The following is a 17795-nucleotide window of genomic DNA, read 5'->3' on the forward strand; positions in this document are numbered from 1 at the left end:
ATTCTAACCAAATGTATCGGGACTGATTAGCAAGCACACAAACCAACATGAACGATGAACCTGACTTCTAAGTTTCTTCCTTGCGATTCAGATGTAGATTCAGAGTATAGAATTGCTGGCCCAATTGTATCCAACCATCTCAGAAGTTACTTCAACAATTTAAAGACCAATTGACTTATAGTTAGATAGTAGTCTACTACTTTATATAACGATATTTTTTTGCTAAAAAAAAGCAATATTTTTTTTTTCCAAAAACGAAGTTTCAAAAACGAAGGCATAAAAGCAATATTGTGATAAGAAGAAAAACCAAAAGAATTTCCTCAAATCTTTTTTTTTTCCTAACCCCCGCCCCTGATTTGTAAATTTATAAAGCAGCAATAGTTATGATATTTGTAAATTTACATAGCAGCAAAAGTTATATACCAACATAGAATTTTGATTAAGGTAACATCATGTGGGCTCAGACTCAGCTTGCATCGGATCTTAAGCCCAAATCTGTCATCCATACAAAATGCCAGTGAAAAATGTACCTACCCATGTCACCAGCCCACAAGCAGAAACCCAAAGTGCCTATATATTAGCCTAGAGTCCAGTGCCACCCTAGGCCATATGAGTTTGCCATTCGCTTCATTTGCAAGGCACTTGGTGACAACTAACAAAGACGTAACATAACATACTGCCAATAACAACGGAGCCTAAATACCATCATGGGGTAATCAACTAATTCTGATATCTGAATATTATTTATAACAAAAGGAAGTGAGAAAAAATTAAAGAGGGTTTTAGGGAGGGGGGAAGGGGGATTAATGATGCAAATTCAGTCAGCGGAATGAGAATGATGGACCCGCAAAAGAGTACCGAGATGAAACTGGCACAGATACAGCTTCAGGCTGGGCAACCTGACGGTTCTCTGTCTGGTCATAACGCAGTAGGGCATCAGCAGCATATGTGGAGTATGACCTATCCGCTCCTTGATCAGTCTCTATCCTGCGTAAATGTGCAGTCTCTCCTGGAAACGTTCCACCAACAGAATAAGATCTGGAAGGGACTTCCTCTCTCCTCACAGATGGTAAATATGGGTCCCCTGATAAAGCACCATAACGATAGGCGTAATATGGATCATTTGCATAGGAGCCTAAAGCAGTAGCAGATGTCACAGTTGCTACAGGAACTGCGGGTGGCAATTCTCGTCTAGCACCAAGACCATAAGCCTGATACTCTTTCTCATTAATGTAGAGAGGGTCAATACTAAGAGTTTCTCTCTGCGCAGGGATGGCATCCCTGTATAGATAGTCTGGCTGTCTTGGAAGGTGCTCTCTTTCATATTCTTTCTGGTACATTTCTAAAGTAGGCGTAAATTGGGATGGGGTACTTAAATTTTTTATCTCTCCCTGAAGACCATAAGCTCGATACTCCCTTTCAGTTAGATATAATTCACGAGGAATTTCCCCTCTTGATATGGAAGTCACATCTCTGTGTGCAATACGCTGATCCCTTTCATGAGACAGCAAGGGATAACTAGTAAAATCACCATTGGAATAAGGATCCCTAGGGAGTGTTTCGTTGTGAGAATAGGGCCAAACTTCTCTTCCTCTTTCATTAACTTCCCGAGTTTGATCATAAACTCTAGCAACTTGTGGAGAGTGGACAGAGTGTGCATTTGAGAGGACCCCAGCTGGTCGGAAAAGTTCTGTGAGCTTCCTAACCTGATGGGGAAAATTGGAACATTATGAATGCTAAAAATACTATCGGAAACAATGACCCCAAACTACTGAAGAAACAAGTAAATCTTACTTGTCTAACAGTAAGTTCTGTTTTGAATTTGTTCTTTTCATTATAAATTTCCTTGATTGCCTTCTTAAAAACAGCCTCGGATAGTGGGAAACAATCCTTCTCAACTGTGAACCGCACCTGAAATTAAAAAATTCATTAGCACGTGTGGCTATAAAGATGAAGAAAAACACAAAAATTATCAAGAGAAGTCAGCCACAAGAAAATCTGACCTGAACAGGAAAAGCACCACCAAAAGCTCTTGGCTCAAGTTTCATGCCCCCAGAAGACGATGCCTTATAAATCCCATACAGAAGCTTCAGATCAAAATCAAAGAGAAATAGTTTAAGCCCGGGTTTGATACTCATCACAAGATCTTTTTTACTTGATGAAACACCCATTACAGAATAGCGGAAACAATCTGGCTTTGTCTTTGAATTGCACATGAAGATCAAGCCACCAAGTTTTTCTTCTTTCTTCTCCTTATTTTGGTTCCTTTCCCTGCCATCATGATTTTCTTTATTCTTTTGACTCTTTATACTATTATTGGACCCACCATTATTTCCTTTGTTTCTCATTTTTTGTTTGCGCTTTTCTAACTCAGAGATCTTCTCTTGGTTCTTTTGAGGCCGTTGCCTCTTATTATTACGCTCTCCAATAACAATATTCTTCTCTTTGCTTTCTTCTCTAGACCTTAGCTTATTAACATCTTGTTCCTCATTGTTGCTACTTTCTTTGTTGCCCTTCCATATTTGCTTCTTCTTCCTCCTCCTTTGTCTTCTCCGAACATGTGCACCAACATTATCTTTTCCTGTGTTCAACGAGTTACTAGCAAGAGGCTTCTTTGAAATTTTGGATTTGGCCTTTAATGATCTTGGAGTTTTATTTCTTGATGGCCCTGCTTCATTCTTTTTAGAATCTGGTTTACTAGATGCCTTTTCATGTGCCTCCACTGCCTCTTTGTTTTCTTCTTGTTTATTCATGTTAGACTCTGGTAATGTCTTCACAGGAGTCTCTGCTTCCTTGTTATTTTCTTGTTCCATACTCTACAAACCACCCAGGCTTCCCAACCAAGATGTACCCCTGCAAGCACATTGCAAATGGAAATAATTTTTCTTTGTTTGCAGATTACCAGAAAAAATAGGATTAAATAGCTACAATAAAATGAAACTGAAACAAAACAGAGACAGAATCGAAATTACAAAGTCAGAAACTTGAAGTAAACTGCGTTGAGATGGGAAGATACTTTAACCGCTTACAGGAATCTTATTCAATAGTGCACCAAATGCGCATGCTAGGAAAAAAGGAGTGGCAAAGAGGGTTCATCCCCAGTTTATAAAACTGAAAAGCACAGAAAGAAAGAAAAAGGAAGGTTTTGTCTTCAAAGCCCATTTTTATTAAGAATAAAATAGGTTAAGGCCAATCATTTATAGCTCCAAATAGGTATACATATCATCAGCCTGCTAACAATATCTCATCTTCGTCCAACTACAACACCCAGACCAACTTTCAAGTTCTCTGAAACTCCTTCATAGTAATATCCACTAATCAAATTCTCAATCTCTTTTCTTACTCGTATTAAAGTACCACCACATCTATCCATGAATTATATACAATTTTGCACTTCTTCCCTAGTTCCGCAAAAAGACTTCAATTATATAATAGCCCCACCACTACCACTAGAAAGAAAAATTCCTTTTATCTTTCATTGATGCTTGTTCTTAGAGTGACTACCAAACACATTATTATCTTTTGACAGATGCATAGTCAATCAAACAAGATAGCTCATTCTTACAAAGTCACACCATTAAAATCTATAATAGAGATCAACCAACTTGAAAAATATACTGACAAAACAGAAGATGGAAAAGCTTACAAAAAGCAATCAAATAAATCACAAGTTTCTACAGCCCGCGATTGGGCCGTAATATGGTACAGCAGGTACCAATAATGTAATGGGTCCCAAAAAATAAAATCCTTCTATAGAAAGGATCAAGAGTGCTATGCACGCAGCCAAGTAATTAACACACTAACTTAACGCTTCAGGTGTTTCAAACCTCTTTAAAGTAAATAGACAACTAATCAGAGAATTAGTTGTATCCTAAAGATTGCCATTTTTTATTCTCTTACCTATAGGCTATAGCATGAACAAGCGGTGACCCTTCAGTGAGATCCTAAAAATAAAAATATACATCATTAAAAGGAAAAACATACATTTAGCATTATCTATTATTATTTACAATTAAAAATATATATAGTCCCGTTTGGCATTGTAACAGAAAGAAGAGTATTCTTTGTATAAGTTGAGATTTTATTTTAAAGAGAGAGAAGGAAAAAGGGCACAGCTTTGGTAACCAGGGGTATCCCTTAAAAGAACCACTGCACCAGTCCTTAATAGAAGTTCACATTCCCTTTCTTGACTGTTCTGAAATTTGTGTCAATCATTAAATATTACCACCAAAAATGAAAAAGAAAATCCAATATCCCCGTCAAAACCCTTGCATGTGATGTACTTCTCCAACAAACGGTAATCACAGAAAGTTAATTACAAAAGCAGGTCAGTAACTTTGTCAAAGTTGCCAATTTTTTTGAGGAGAGAGAAAATTCCAAGATTTAAGGCCTCCAAAAATATGAGTGCAAGAATAGAAGCTTCAGCTTACTCTGAGCAAGAATAAAGAAGGAACCAATGGAAAGGAACTGCACTCTAATGCTTTTTTTTTTTAATTAAGTGGGCACCTACTGTGACACAGATGAGGGGAAAAAACAAACAAACCAAAAAACATAAAGTTTTCCTATCCTTCCGATTCTGAAAGTTTTGGGCAAGACTAAATTTTTTTACAGACATGATAACAAAATCTTCCCTGTTAATAACTCAACCCACACTAAATAATTATACTTTAATCAACTAAAAATAATTATACTGTTATATCAACTAGTGCCTGTCGTCTAACATCAACAGACACAGGGGAAAAAAGAGTCTATAAGTACTACATCACCAAGGGGGTGATAAGGGTTAAATGAGTGAAGAAGGAAATTCTAATATGGATATTTGCATGCCACAACGTCCCAAAAACTGCATTATGTGCTAGTGTGTACATCTGCACAGCCAGAATGCTCTTAATTACAACTTGAGAGAGAGAGAGAGAGATCCTAAGGAGCACCAAATGTGCAAGCTGGATCTATTATCAGCCTCCTCAATCAAATTAGGAAATCCCTACCTATCAAACAAACTAAGTTACCATGTTTACATTTTAGCTTCCTGTCATCTATGAGGACATAATTTTTGCATGTTTCCTTCAAGAAAGGAGTAAATCAAACTACATCCTCCATAATCACCATTAAATGTCTAATTTAAAACATACATGTAGACTTCTTTCATCTTCTCCTATTACCAAGAACTGCCACATTAAAGGAAAGATATCAAGCCTGAAAATTCTAGTATAGAAGGGATGAAGGACTTCCTGGAATGAGAGTTACAGAGCAGTCAGGAAACAACTTTTGCAAGTCTGGCCAGAATATCGGGTTCTTCTTAATACTATCATCAACGCATTGTACTTTTATTATCAATATAACTCTTATTACCTATTAAGAAAAAAAAAAGGGGGGGGGGGGGGGGGGGGGTTCTTCTTAATTTCAGTAAATACAACAGCCATGAACTCTAGCTCAAGTGGATACTCCTAAATTCAAGACCCACCAGGTGTGTGTAGCTTACCATCAAATGCAGTACATAGGATGGAAATAAAGTAAAATTAACACCTAAATTTCATTTGAGGGCATATTAACACCTAAAATTTAAGCTATATATATATGTATGTACATATGATAAGTAAAAGCCCATGTATGTATGTATGTATGATAAGTAAAAGCCTATTTTAATAATGAGAGTGTCATGTACAGTTGAGCACAAAGAAGTTTAAAGAATTACAACAGATTATGTACAAAGGGCTAAAGATTCTAAAAAATCGGCAATGGAGTTGGTGTTGCTAAAACCCCACCAATTAAACAATGAACTCACAAATGATTCTATGAATTATGTCCTTAACTTCCCATATCTTCAATTACAAAAATTACGTTCCTGCCACAACGTCCATATTAAACATGATGGGACAATATTCCAAATATTTGAAGAATGCTTGCCCACCCAACCATATCAAACCTATCCATATATTTTTTTATAGTCCAACACTATATATATAGAAAGACATTAAGTACACAAAACAGGCATCCATCTAAACAGTGATCTAACAAATGAAAATTTAATCAGTGCATAGGAACCTCAAATTTGTCAACTATTCGTCTGAAAACATAAGCTTTTCACATTTTTTTTTCCTATAAACTCCAATATCAAAGCTCAGCACTTGTACACCTTGAGCCATCTGTAGACTAAGCCAACCAGGATAAAAAAAAATATAAATATTACCAGATAAATGCCCATCTTCCATCACCACCATATCTTGATTCTGGACACACTAACTATCAAGATATCTCCTATGGGCAAACAACTTAAATAGATGGATTCCAATGCATTAATTTTGGTCTAGCCAATAACCACAACAAATGACTTCAAAAACACCATGATACAAGGCTTTAACTACTGAATTTTCTAGCAGTACTTGCTGGCAAAGCATGAACATGCCACACTTGCATAGATTGAGCGATACATAAAACTGCTATCCCATTGTAACAATTTCAATAATGTTCATCTTGTGTAATCCATTACAATCCTGTATACATGCTTCACAACACATCCTCAGAGCAAAAATTTCCCTAGAAAGCCCTCTCAGAATAAATCCTTTAGAAACTCAAATCCAACATTCTCCACACTTCTATCAAATGCAAAACAATTCGTTCACTTAAAAACCCAATTTTTTTTCTTTTTCTTTTTCTTTTTTTTTTTAATTTTATAACCAACTTTTATATAGTCAACAAAGCAATATATCAACACCCAAAATCTTTAACGTAGAACACAGAAGAAATCTGTTTGGCTGCACAGAAAAACATAGAAACAGAAAAAAAAAAAAATAAAAAGTAAAATTTTGAAAATTATTATCTCAGAATGGATTTGCTAGAAACATGGAATTCAGTTCAACTAAAGCCAATTCGGTAGCACAGAAACAAAGAATTGAGTAAAGGGGGTCGCATTATAGGCTCAAGAATTATAAACAACCGACAATCATACTTACAATCCAATTCTTATTATTTTCTTTTCTTCTCTTAACCCTTATTATTTTCTCGGGAACCAAACAGAAGTTAAGTGAATTTCAAACAACAATTAATTTTTGATTCGATTTGTAATCGAATCAAACCCTAAGAGAGAGAGTACCTGGAGAAAGCAGAGAGATAAAGAGAAACGTTAAGAATTCCGGTTGAGAAAATTGCAAAAGAGTGAGAGACAGAGAGAGTATCTGTTGTGGATGGGAATAAATATTAAAACATGACTGACTATATTGACCTCCTTATATATCCATGCATTTATCATTATTCTCACAAATTAACTTTTTGATTAATTATTATATTTTAAATGGTTTCGTTTTTTTTTTTTTTTTGGAAAGAAAAATGTTAGAAATTAAATAAAGTACACTTTTGGTTTATAAAGTTTGGAATTATTTTTGTTTTAACCATTTATTATGTTTGATTCCATTTTATATTGACAATATCGTTCATCTCCGTTAATAATCTAACTGATTGCTAAGTGCCATATTAATGGTCAAATTACTAAGTATTTAGCACTCAAGTCAATTATTTACATAGATAAACGACGGAGTTAATTTGAAAACAAAATCAAACATTTAAGAAAAAATTTAAATTTTATAAAAATGTAGTGTAAAACTCAAGTTTTAATCTTCAAATTCCAACATGTCATATCATTATATTACATATTAAAGAATAGGCACAACCACACTTAATCAATCCTAATGCCTATTTAAAAATCCAACTTAACAGTGAGTTTATTGAGATGATATTATGTGTGATAGGATGTATTAAGTTTTAAGTAAAAAAAATGATTGCGACAATCTTTTATTGGATGGTATAAAACATGAGTTTTACACCCTATCCTTACCAAATTCGAACTTTAAAAAGAAACATTCAAAAGAAAGAGAATTGGGTTCTAATATAAAGATACACTATAAACTTTGAAACTCGCCATTGCAAACAAAATCAAATATGAATTAACTAAAATGAAAATTTTAAAATATAAAAGTTCAAAATTGCATGACTTTGACACCCCTAGTATCACCACATTCAAAATGGAATCCAAAAATATCACACTCAAATATGAAATATGTTGACGAAACAAGATACAAAACGAAATTGCGAAATATCTTTTTGCTAACATGCATTGAAGGGAAAAGACTTGTACACATGACAAGATGAGAAACCCTTCAGGCCACTTTTATATAGTTACAAATCTTCTTCAAGAGGAAGAAGAGTTAGTTCTGTTATATAGAATTTGCAAAGAAATGACTGTTAATGGATTTTACAAAGAGATAAGGGAGTTATTATGACTTTCATATTGGAGATTGACATAGAACCAAGTCGGTTTAAATTATACCTAATGCTTTCAAAAGTTCCAAATGAAACCTCAAAATTCAATATTGTTACAAATTAAATCTTATAATTTCGTTAGTTTCAAATCGAAATCCAAGCCAAAATGGGGATATACCCCTTTCGATGAAAAGTTCTAGCAAAATACCCTCTTTCTGAAACTATTTAGCGATATGCCCCTGTTTTGAAACTTGATTTTCTAAAAATCGAGTTTCAAGGTAAAACTCAATTTTTAGAAAATCGAGTTATAGCCAAATTAAACTTTTTTAAAAAAAAAAAAATTTGTGGAACTCAAGTTCCACTTGAAGATTTTCAAGGAACTCAAGTTCCACACTAAAACTCAATTTTGATAAAATCGAGTTTCAAAACAGGGGCATATCCTTAAATAGTTTCAGAAATGGGGCATTTTGCTGGAACTTTTCGCCGAAAGGAGTATATCCCCATTTTGTCCTCAAAATCCAAGCAACAAAATTTTTCCTCAATTTAATTTGTGATCAACCCCATTAATCAAACTAAAAAATAATAGCTTTATATTGATATGATTTTAACTTTGCCTATGTTTGTGCCTAGTGTCATATGTTTTTGTTCACAACCGGTCACAAGTCTGAGAAAAGGTGGAGGATTGTAGTAGGTTGATGGTCAATATAAAATTTAGTCACTCTATTATGAACGAACTCATAATAGATAATCATTAGGGTGTCCCTACTAGCAACATGTTGCATCGAACCCCAAATGCAATGAAAAGTTGGAATCAGTTAGCTAAGGTATACCCTATAAGTGATGTGCTTCATTAGCGCTTGGGTGTGGTGACAAATGGGCAGGATTTCCCACACTTTGATCAATGGATGCAGGTAAAGAAGTTAGTCCAAGAGAGAATACATGTGGCCAACTCTACCTAACTTGTTGAAGATCAATATCCGATTCAAAATTTGGGGACTAAGGCTTTGTTGTTGTTGTATATTTTAAAAATTTTAAATTTTGATTTAAACTAGTGAAATTATAAGGTTTAGTGTGAAAAAATCTTAAACTTTGTTTGAAACTTTTGAAATTATAGATTTAATTTGATACTATACCCATAAAACATAGGGTTTAAAATATAATCCACCATTTTTTTTCTTGATTATTTTTTCCCCTCTTCTTTCTCTTTTGTAAGTAACTTAATTCTTTTCCACTTATGGCACTAGAAGAGTAACATGAGTTTGGTTTGTGCAAAAGGATTCTTCATCAAACTTATGAGTTCTTTTATGGGAGACTTCGATAAATTTATGTTTAAGAGCACAGAATAATTCTAATGGTATATTCGCACAAAGACACTATGTGTGAGACAAGATTTCGCACCAAAAGGATGGGCTTTGCTACTGCCTGACTCAATAGGACTTTTTAAGGTAAAATCAACCAATGAGGGTGAGAAAATAAGAATAAAATCAAGTGCACAAATAATCAAATAATAAATATTAGACAATAGAACTCACTTGATATTATAATAGCACAAGATCAATGTCACTAGATTAAAATAGAATACAAACTTAAATTGGTAAGATTATATTACAATTACTCCTACTTCTAAAAATTAAGTTACAAGCCTACTCCTAGATAATTCTTGCAAGGTGGTGCGCACTTGTAAGTATGAAGTTATCATTCCGTTCATTGGAAATAATCACTCTTGAGGATTACATTATTGTTGGAGAGACCTTTACTTGTAGACTTCCAAGTTCCAATTTTCACTAATACGCAATGGGTGGTGGTTACTTTTGGCCCATAACTACCCACAAATCAAGGAGAGGTTGATTTATGTGTGGGAAATAACTATAATATGTGTATGAAATAACTATCATTTGTGTATGAAATAACTACTACTTACAACTGTCATTTTTTGCTAATTTATTTAATATATGACATAAGTGACAACAATTATTTTGTTTAATTAATTTTAATTTTATATAAACACTTCCTAACTATATTTCTTTATCTATTTCCCATTAGGTAAATTTAAATTAAATATTGATGGTAACTTTAAAGGTAATCTTTGACCCCTCAAGTGGTTAAAAGTGTAATTCAAGACCATTACGATAATTGATTAATGTGATTTGCTATGAATGTTGGACATACCTAATTTGTTATGATTTATGATTTGTGTGAGAGTTTTAGAATTTAAAATAGCTTAGTGGCCAAAAATTTTCTATTTTGTTTTATAAATTTCTTACCTCTAATATGTTGATTCTCCTTTGGTGTGATGTTTTGGTTCATGATTGCAGAAGGTTAATGAAATACTATTGTATCTAAAAAATAAAAAATCATTTGTGCTAGTAAAGTAGTGGCACTTAATTGAATAATTACTATATTTATTGGCATTGTCTTAGTTTGTATATGATGTATTTTGGGATACTTGTCAACTAGCCACATTTTCGTGTTGTATAATGGCAATTATGTTTTAAACACTATCATCAAACTATATTTATTATACACACACTTCCTTCTTAATTTTTTTTTTAAAATTTTTTTTTAAAAAGAAGTATTTTAGCCATTAGAGATTTGCTTTTATTAATGTTGATTTAAAAAGTATTGTAGCTCAATTGGTTGGTATATTCTAAAGTTTCCAAAGGAGGTTTCTAAAGTTAAATCATCTCTTTCATTGTAACTATTGAATTATAAAAAAACAAAGAATTAAAAAAAAAATATTAGTTATATTGTCATTAAATATAATAACATTCCTTGATCACCAGCAGATACAGTATTTTTGTGAATACTTTGGCCATCCGATACCTCATCCTTCATAGTACGTGGATCCAAAAAAAGTATTTAGTGTCAAATTATATCACGCCAGCCGTATCAAAATTTAATAATTGAAAGACATATATGCAAAATAACCATATCAACATTCCACAGCTACTTTTCAAGGGTGTTAGTGGGTGATTTTTTTTTTTTGGGGTACATGTCTCTCATTTATTGGATTTTAATATAACTGATGTAGTATCATTTGATATCAAATACTTTCTCGAGGATCCCACTACTATGTGGAGTATAGGATCTGTCATTGTGAGAGAAATGATGCATATATTGAAACTGTTAATATAAATGTAGAAAAGGTTAAACCCTTTTATTACCTTTAACAAAGCTTGTATTTCTTTTAAAGAAAAATATAGTTAGAAATTAAAACTAGAATTTAAAAACTAAATTAGTGTGTGTGGCATCAAATCAAGTTATTCTTGGTGTAAACTCTTTGTTAATATTGCATCATTCAATAATTTAATGTACAATTTAGGATAGATTAAGTGGTTTCAGTTTTTTACTTACCCATGAGAGAAAATCAATTTAAAAGTTTTGCAAAACTAAGTTTTAGAGGATTTTCTTTAACGGGTTTGTCCTTTTTCTCAAAATGATACAAACTAAATTTGTTGTCAAACTTTCACCTAAGTCAAGAAATTATAATAGTTCCACTTGTTCTATTTGGAAGGGAATTTGTCAAACTTTCAACTAAATTTGTTCTCTCTTTCCACCATGACATAAAATTTCTTGAAGTGCTCAAATACTTGGTCTTTTGTTTTCAAAACATAAACCCACATCTTTTGTGAAGTATCATCAATAAATATAACAAAATATTTATTGTTACCTAAAGTCTCAACATCAAGGGGACCACATATATCAAAGTAAACAAGATCTAATACATTGAGTTTTCTAGTAGAGACTATATGAAATGGAATTAAATATTGTTTGCCAAGTAAACAAAAATGACAAGGATTTAGTGATATACCTTTGGCAAAGGCAACAAGTCCAGGGACTTCTTTATCAAAATCTGCTACCATTTTTCACTCATGTGAGCCAACCGCCTATGCCACAAGTTAGGCAAAGAATCTTCCTGAGCTACACTAATAACATTATTGCACAAATTTAATTGTGTCTTGTAAAATGTACATCAAAATTTTCCTCTAACAAACACCAATGACCCGTTGGTAAGTCTCCATTTTCCATCACGAAAATAATTTTCATAACCTTCTTTATCAAGACCATGAGTGGAAATCAAATTAAAGTATATATCTAGAACATGTCTCTCATCCTTAAAAGTCAGGGTGTATCTAGTGTTAGCCCTAACACATATATCACCAATTCCCATAATATCGGCATAATTATCATTGCACATCTTCACTCTCCCAAAGTTTCTTGCTTCGTATGAAGTAAAGAATTCATTTCTTGGAGTAACATGACAGGAAGCTATCGAATCAATCACCAATTCACCATACGAATCTGAAATAGTACAATGATCATCCTGTCCTTTGGAAAGGACCACATCTTACAACACTGTGATAGCAGTGATGTTCTCATCATTCCCTTTTTTTTTTCTTTTTTTTTTTCAGATTTTTCTCTTTCTATTTGTTTTTCCAAGCCCTACATTAATTTCTTTTTATGTGACCTTCTTTATCATAGTAGAAACACTTAAATTTTCCTTTCAATTCTAACCGACTTCTGGATTTACCGCACCCCTCTAGAATTTCTACTCTTACTTCTCCCTCTATTATGACAAGAGCTTGTGCATTATCTTTGCCCATATCGTTTCTTCTAGTTTTTTTCATTAAGCAAACTATTTTTAACTATGGCAAGTTGTAGCTCAACATTAAGCAAAGTCTCTCAGTTGTTAAGTAAGGAACTCAAAAGTAATAAAGCTTGTAATTCATCATCTATTATCAGCTTCATTGTGACTTACCTTCCTTAAGCTTCAAACACAAACTTTCTAGCAACAAAATCTTTCTTTTGAGTTGTCTTTCTTTCATAGAGACTCTTAAATTTTTCCCAAAAAGCCTTTGTATTTTTGTTTCCTAAGACAAATGGTGAAAAACACTAACATCAATGAACTGTCTAATACACTCAATGGTTTGTCTATTTAACTTCTTTCAGTCTCTATTAGACATATCACTAGGCATTGCACTATCACTCTCAATAGGGTCATGCAAATCCTTACAATAAAGGACATCCTCCATCATCGGCTTTCAAATTGAATAATTTGATGCTGAGAGTTTAATCATAGTATTCATAGTCATATTCTCCATTTAATCCAACACAAAACAGTCATACCCAAGCAACCAATAGCTTTGATACCAAAAAACCTAAATCCCCTCAATGTCTATGTGTGGATTAAAATAATTTACTACCAAACAATAGCAATATCTACAGAAAAAAATTTTTTAGTAAGCATAACAAAAACACTACCACACAAGAATACCAAGTCTTACATGAAAAACATTCTAGTGTAGAGGGAAAAATCACAATACATCTCCGAAAAATACCCACTATGAAAATAAAAATTATAACTCTCAAGTTTATGCCAAACTTGAGTTCACAATAAATTGGCGATACACAACAAATAAATCTCTAGGAGTAAAATACAATCTCACTATAAAACCTTGTAGTAAGATTTTTCTTTGAACACTCCAACATTTTGTGGTTATAGCACTCAAAAATCCTCCAAGAGAACTCCACCAATATATCTTCCTTGTTTGTAGCTTGAGCAAAGAAAAATGTTACATTTTTCTTTTTCACTCACTCACTCTCACCATGTATCTCTCTCAAGCTCTCTAACTTTCTTTGTGTTTCTCTCCTCAATTTTTTTGGAACTGAACTCACTGAAGCATTCTCACACAAATAGCCAAATGACCTTACTTTGCTTTACTTTGCTTTAGCGTGTTTCACAAACCTAATGTCAAGTCCCATTAAGTTAAGGCTGACATTGGAGACTTATGGTCCGTTTGGATTAAGCAGGAGGGAGGGAGAGTATAGTAAAGTAAATAAGAATTTACTTAAAATTAGTCTATTTTCAGTCTATTTTAATCTACTCCTCTCTCTCTCCCTCAATCCAAACAAGCCCTTAATGGACAAGCTCATTAGACGAGCTTTGACAAATGTATGTGTGTGTGTTGGTAAACAAGGGTCACGTGCACCCAACACTATTGTCATCATCAAGGAAATCCTTTACGCGGCAATGAACCTGTAAATGTGCAGCATTAAAAAAACTTTCTTGCATCATAAGTAAATATTTTGTGGAAAAAAATTCAATTGATGCCAATTTGAGTAACTTAGCATTTTCCAAAGCCCGAATGCATCAATATTTTAGCAGGTGAAGGGAAAGCAAGTAATGTAACCTTAGAAACCACAAGGAGACCTAAAAGAATGCATCACACTATCATTAATCAAACCCTTCTGTCATTCAATAACATTGATAAGACTATGTATGAAGTAATGAAGGCCTCATATGATTTTTTCTCATTAAAGACTCCACATGTTGCAACTATATATGTAGATCATTTATTGATGTAGTGTCTGATACACATTTTATTCCTTTCTAAAGTTTGCTTGATGGTGGACTTTGAGGCCATGGCTTTATATTTCCAACCCTTGGGAAAAGAAGAAATCAAATCAATCATCACCAAGTTGCTAAGGGCGGCCACAGACATAACCAAATTAATTAATATATCAGTTCATAATGCATGGAAATTTTTTTAACTAATTTAATTAAACTTCACGTCATGACTATAGTTCTGCAAAAGTTTGAATATCATAGTTCCTGAACTTCATTACACTAAATAACTCATGCTGATGCATCAAAGTGCTCCGGACGTTTTAAATTTTTTTTTTTTTTTAATTCCACACCAATCAATATACAGAGGCTATATACACAAGTTCTCCAAACAATTTTGGTCATGGTTCTTTTGTGAAACTAAACTAGCAAATTTTCTAAGCAACTTTTATCACTAGTTTCATTTCATTCCATGACTTGCCATCCAACCTACCCTATTCTTACAAGATACTAGAGAAGAAAAAAAACACAAATACCAAAGAGATGTGCACATAACCCAGAAAATTTGTATTTGTCTTACACAAATAATATTTTTGGATACACAATATTGGAAAAGGTATGAGGAAATGTAAGTAACACAAATTTTGTCAATAGTTTTATACAATGAGAAAATGAGGAAGATTCTATGTCAAGCATTGTCAAATAACTAGCGAAATAGTATTCTAACTTACTAGCTTCATCGCATACGCAAAGTGCGTGCAATGAAACTTTTTTTTTTTTTTTTTGGTCTAATGTCATAATTTTCCTTTAAAAAAAAAAATTGGATAAGTTTATTTGGAAGGCATGGATTAGTAGGAGAGAATCCAATTTTGTAAGTATTTTAAGTAGAGTTGAAAAAATATTTTTACCGGATTGTTCCAAGTTTTTTTCCTTTTAAACATAAGATTTAGAGGTATTTTTGAACTAGATAAAAGTTAAATCAAAAAGAGGAATCATCTTATAAATACTATAGATAACAAAAAAATAATAATAACATTTTCGAATTTATGGAATTAAATTAATAGCCACTGTGCCAGAGGGACTGACCATGGTAGAAATGATCTGCGGGGCATTGCGTTTGGAGGCGTCAGTTGTTTTATAATAATATAAAGTATGTTTAGACATGTAAGGGCATTTGGTCTAGTGGTATGATTCTCGCTTAGGGTGCGAGAGGTCCCGAGTTCAATTCTCGGAATGCCCCCTATCAATGAACCTTGTTTTTTTTTTTATCGATTTCCTTTTGGGCCTTACTTTAATTGTACACATTATTAACTTTATTACTTTCCTAAGATGTTTTTTACGTTCCTTTTTGGGCCTCCAAGTAAATTGTTGTTGTGGGCAGTGGTAACATATTATTATCTGGGATCTGGGCCATAAAACCCATCTGATCAGAGTCCATATGGTGATTATAGTGGGCCTGTCTGGGCTTCGTGACACAATTTTATATTTTTAGGAAAAAAAAAAAAAACTCTTAAAAATGGTCAGAAGGGGCATTCCGAGAATCGAACTCGGGACCTCTCGCACCCAAAGCGAGAATCATACCACTAGACCAAATGCCCTTGACGATACTGATTGCTTTTTGTATTCTTTCTTGTTCTTAAAACTATTCTTAACACCCAAATCATTTTACCCAAAAACCAAGGGTGGGAATATTTGATTACTTAATGGTTCTTTAAATTACTAATGGATTCTACTTTTGTTAATTTTGAATAGAATAAAATAATACCAAAACTTGGAAGAATAAAATGAGAACAGTACACATATAGGCTATATTATAACACATATTTTCCCTTCTTGCAACTCATGACCATACTATGCCCTTACAAATTTAATAAGAACCACACACAGACTATGCTGATCATTAAACAAGGACTAAAATAGAGAATAAAAAATAACTTAAACTAAATAAAAATAACTTAAACTAAATAAAAATGAAATTATCAGCTTTCTTATGCAGCTTCCAAAAAAATCTTTGTAGAAGCTGACAACAAATCCAAGATTGGAAGGATAATTATAGGAAAAAAAAAATTAATCATTTCAAGCAGTACTCAATTTGAGAGGGGCATAGAAGAATTCTTTACTTACAAAAAATTCTTTATGGAAAAAAGAATCTTATCAAATCAATTATTTAAAAAAAAATAAAAGCACAAAACCCACATAATAATGAATACCATCCAAACACACAAAATCTCATTTTAAAAAAATACAGTATTCAAAAGTATAGCATAGATCGACCAAATATATAAAATTAGAGGAAAATGAATACCAGAAAATAGAAGAATTTGACCTCGTGTTCCCTGAGCAAAGGTTGATAAACCCAAACAAGAAGACTGGCACAGTTAAAGGCTATGGCATTGAGCAACGAAAATTTCCGAATTAAGAGAGAGAGAGAGAGTGTGTGTTTCTGATAAAACAACAAAATCATTCCTACCCTTCTCTACTAATCTTCAGTGGTTGACGAGAGTTAATCACCTCACCAGGGCAGCTGGGCCCTAGAAGATGTGAAAGCATCAGCTCTCTTTGTGTCTCATTCTCCTTATGTAAAGTATACGCACATACTAAAGCACACCCTTGCTTGTAAGGCATAATAACAATGGCCAGGATTTACGTTTCCAAGAGTTTCATATATATATATATATATATATATATTTATTTATTTATATACACACTTAAATTAGGTTAGAATAAAATTTCTATCTTGTATCAAAAAAATAAATAAACACATATTTAGCCAACAATTCAAAGATGAGATAAGCTCACCACAACTAATCCCAAAAATTAGGAACTAACACTAATCTGAATACACAATGCAACGTTTCAAAGATATAAGCTCACCACAACTAATCCTAAAAATTAGGAACTAACTAGTATTTGAAAACAATGCAAATCTGAAATTTTATTTATCCTAATCCTGCCGCAACTGTTTCAGCTGCATAATCATTTTGAACTGCAAAGCTTTGAGCTTGGCTTATAAATTCAAGGACATAGCAGTCCTCAAGAAAAATGGGGCAACATTGCACTAAATGTACTGTATAGTTTGTTTGTTTTTTATTTTATTTTTTTGGGTTTAAGCCAGATTCAACTTCCTCAAACACACAATAAGCAGAAGCAAATCTCTATCTTGATACTTGTTAAACAGTAAAAAGGAAAACAC

General features: G+C 33.0%; 1 protein-coding gene and 2 non-coding genes across 4 annotated transcripts; 1 reads left to right on the top strand and 2 right to left on the bottom strand.

The window, feature by feature from the left end:
* Positions 1-691: 691 nt before the first annotated feature.
* LOC126717220 (uncharacterized) lies at positions 692-7222 on the bottom strand. Of its 2 annotated transcripts, XM_050418684.1 has the most exons (5): positions 7094-7182; positions 3901-3944; positions 2004-2853; positions 1795-1911; positions 692-1706 (listed from the first exon to the last, which is right to left on the bottom strand). In XM_050418684.1, the coding sequence occupies exons 3-5, from the start codon at positions 2811-2813 to the stop codon at positions 822-824; spliced, it is 1812 nt and encodes a 603-aa protein (XP_050274641.1). In that variant the 5' UTR covers positions 2814-2853; positions 3901-3944; positions 7094-7182; the 3' UTR covers positions 692-821. The 2 variants fall into 2 exon arrangements, with proteins under 2 accessions (XP_050274641.1, XP_050274640.1); XM_050418683.1 differs by lacking the exon at positions 3901-3944 and having other exon boundaries at positions 7094-7222.
* Positions 7223-15770: 8548 nt separating this feature from the next.
* On the top strand, positions 15771-15842 carry TRNAP-AGG (transfer RNA proline (anticodon AGG)). Its single transcript has one exon. It is a non-coding gene; the product is annotated as a tRNA-Pro (tRNA).
* Positions 15843-16128: 286 nt separating this feature from the next.
* On the bottom strand, positions 16129-16200 carry TRNAP-UGG (transfer RNA proline (anticodon UGG)). The gene has a single exon. It is a non-coding gene; the product is annotated as a tRNA-Pro (tRNA).
* Between the last annotated feature and the right edge of the window lie 1595 nt (positions 16201-17795).

This window comes from Quercus robur, chromosome 3, assembly GCF_932294415.1.
Source record: "Quercus robur chromosome 3, dhQueRobu3.1, whole genome shotgun sequence".
Lineage (NCBI taxonomy): Eukaryota > Viridiplantae > Streptophyta > Magnoliopsida > Fagales > Fagaceae > Quercus > Quercus robur.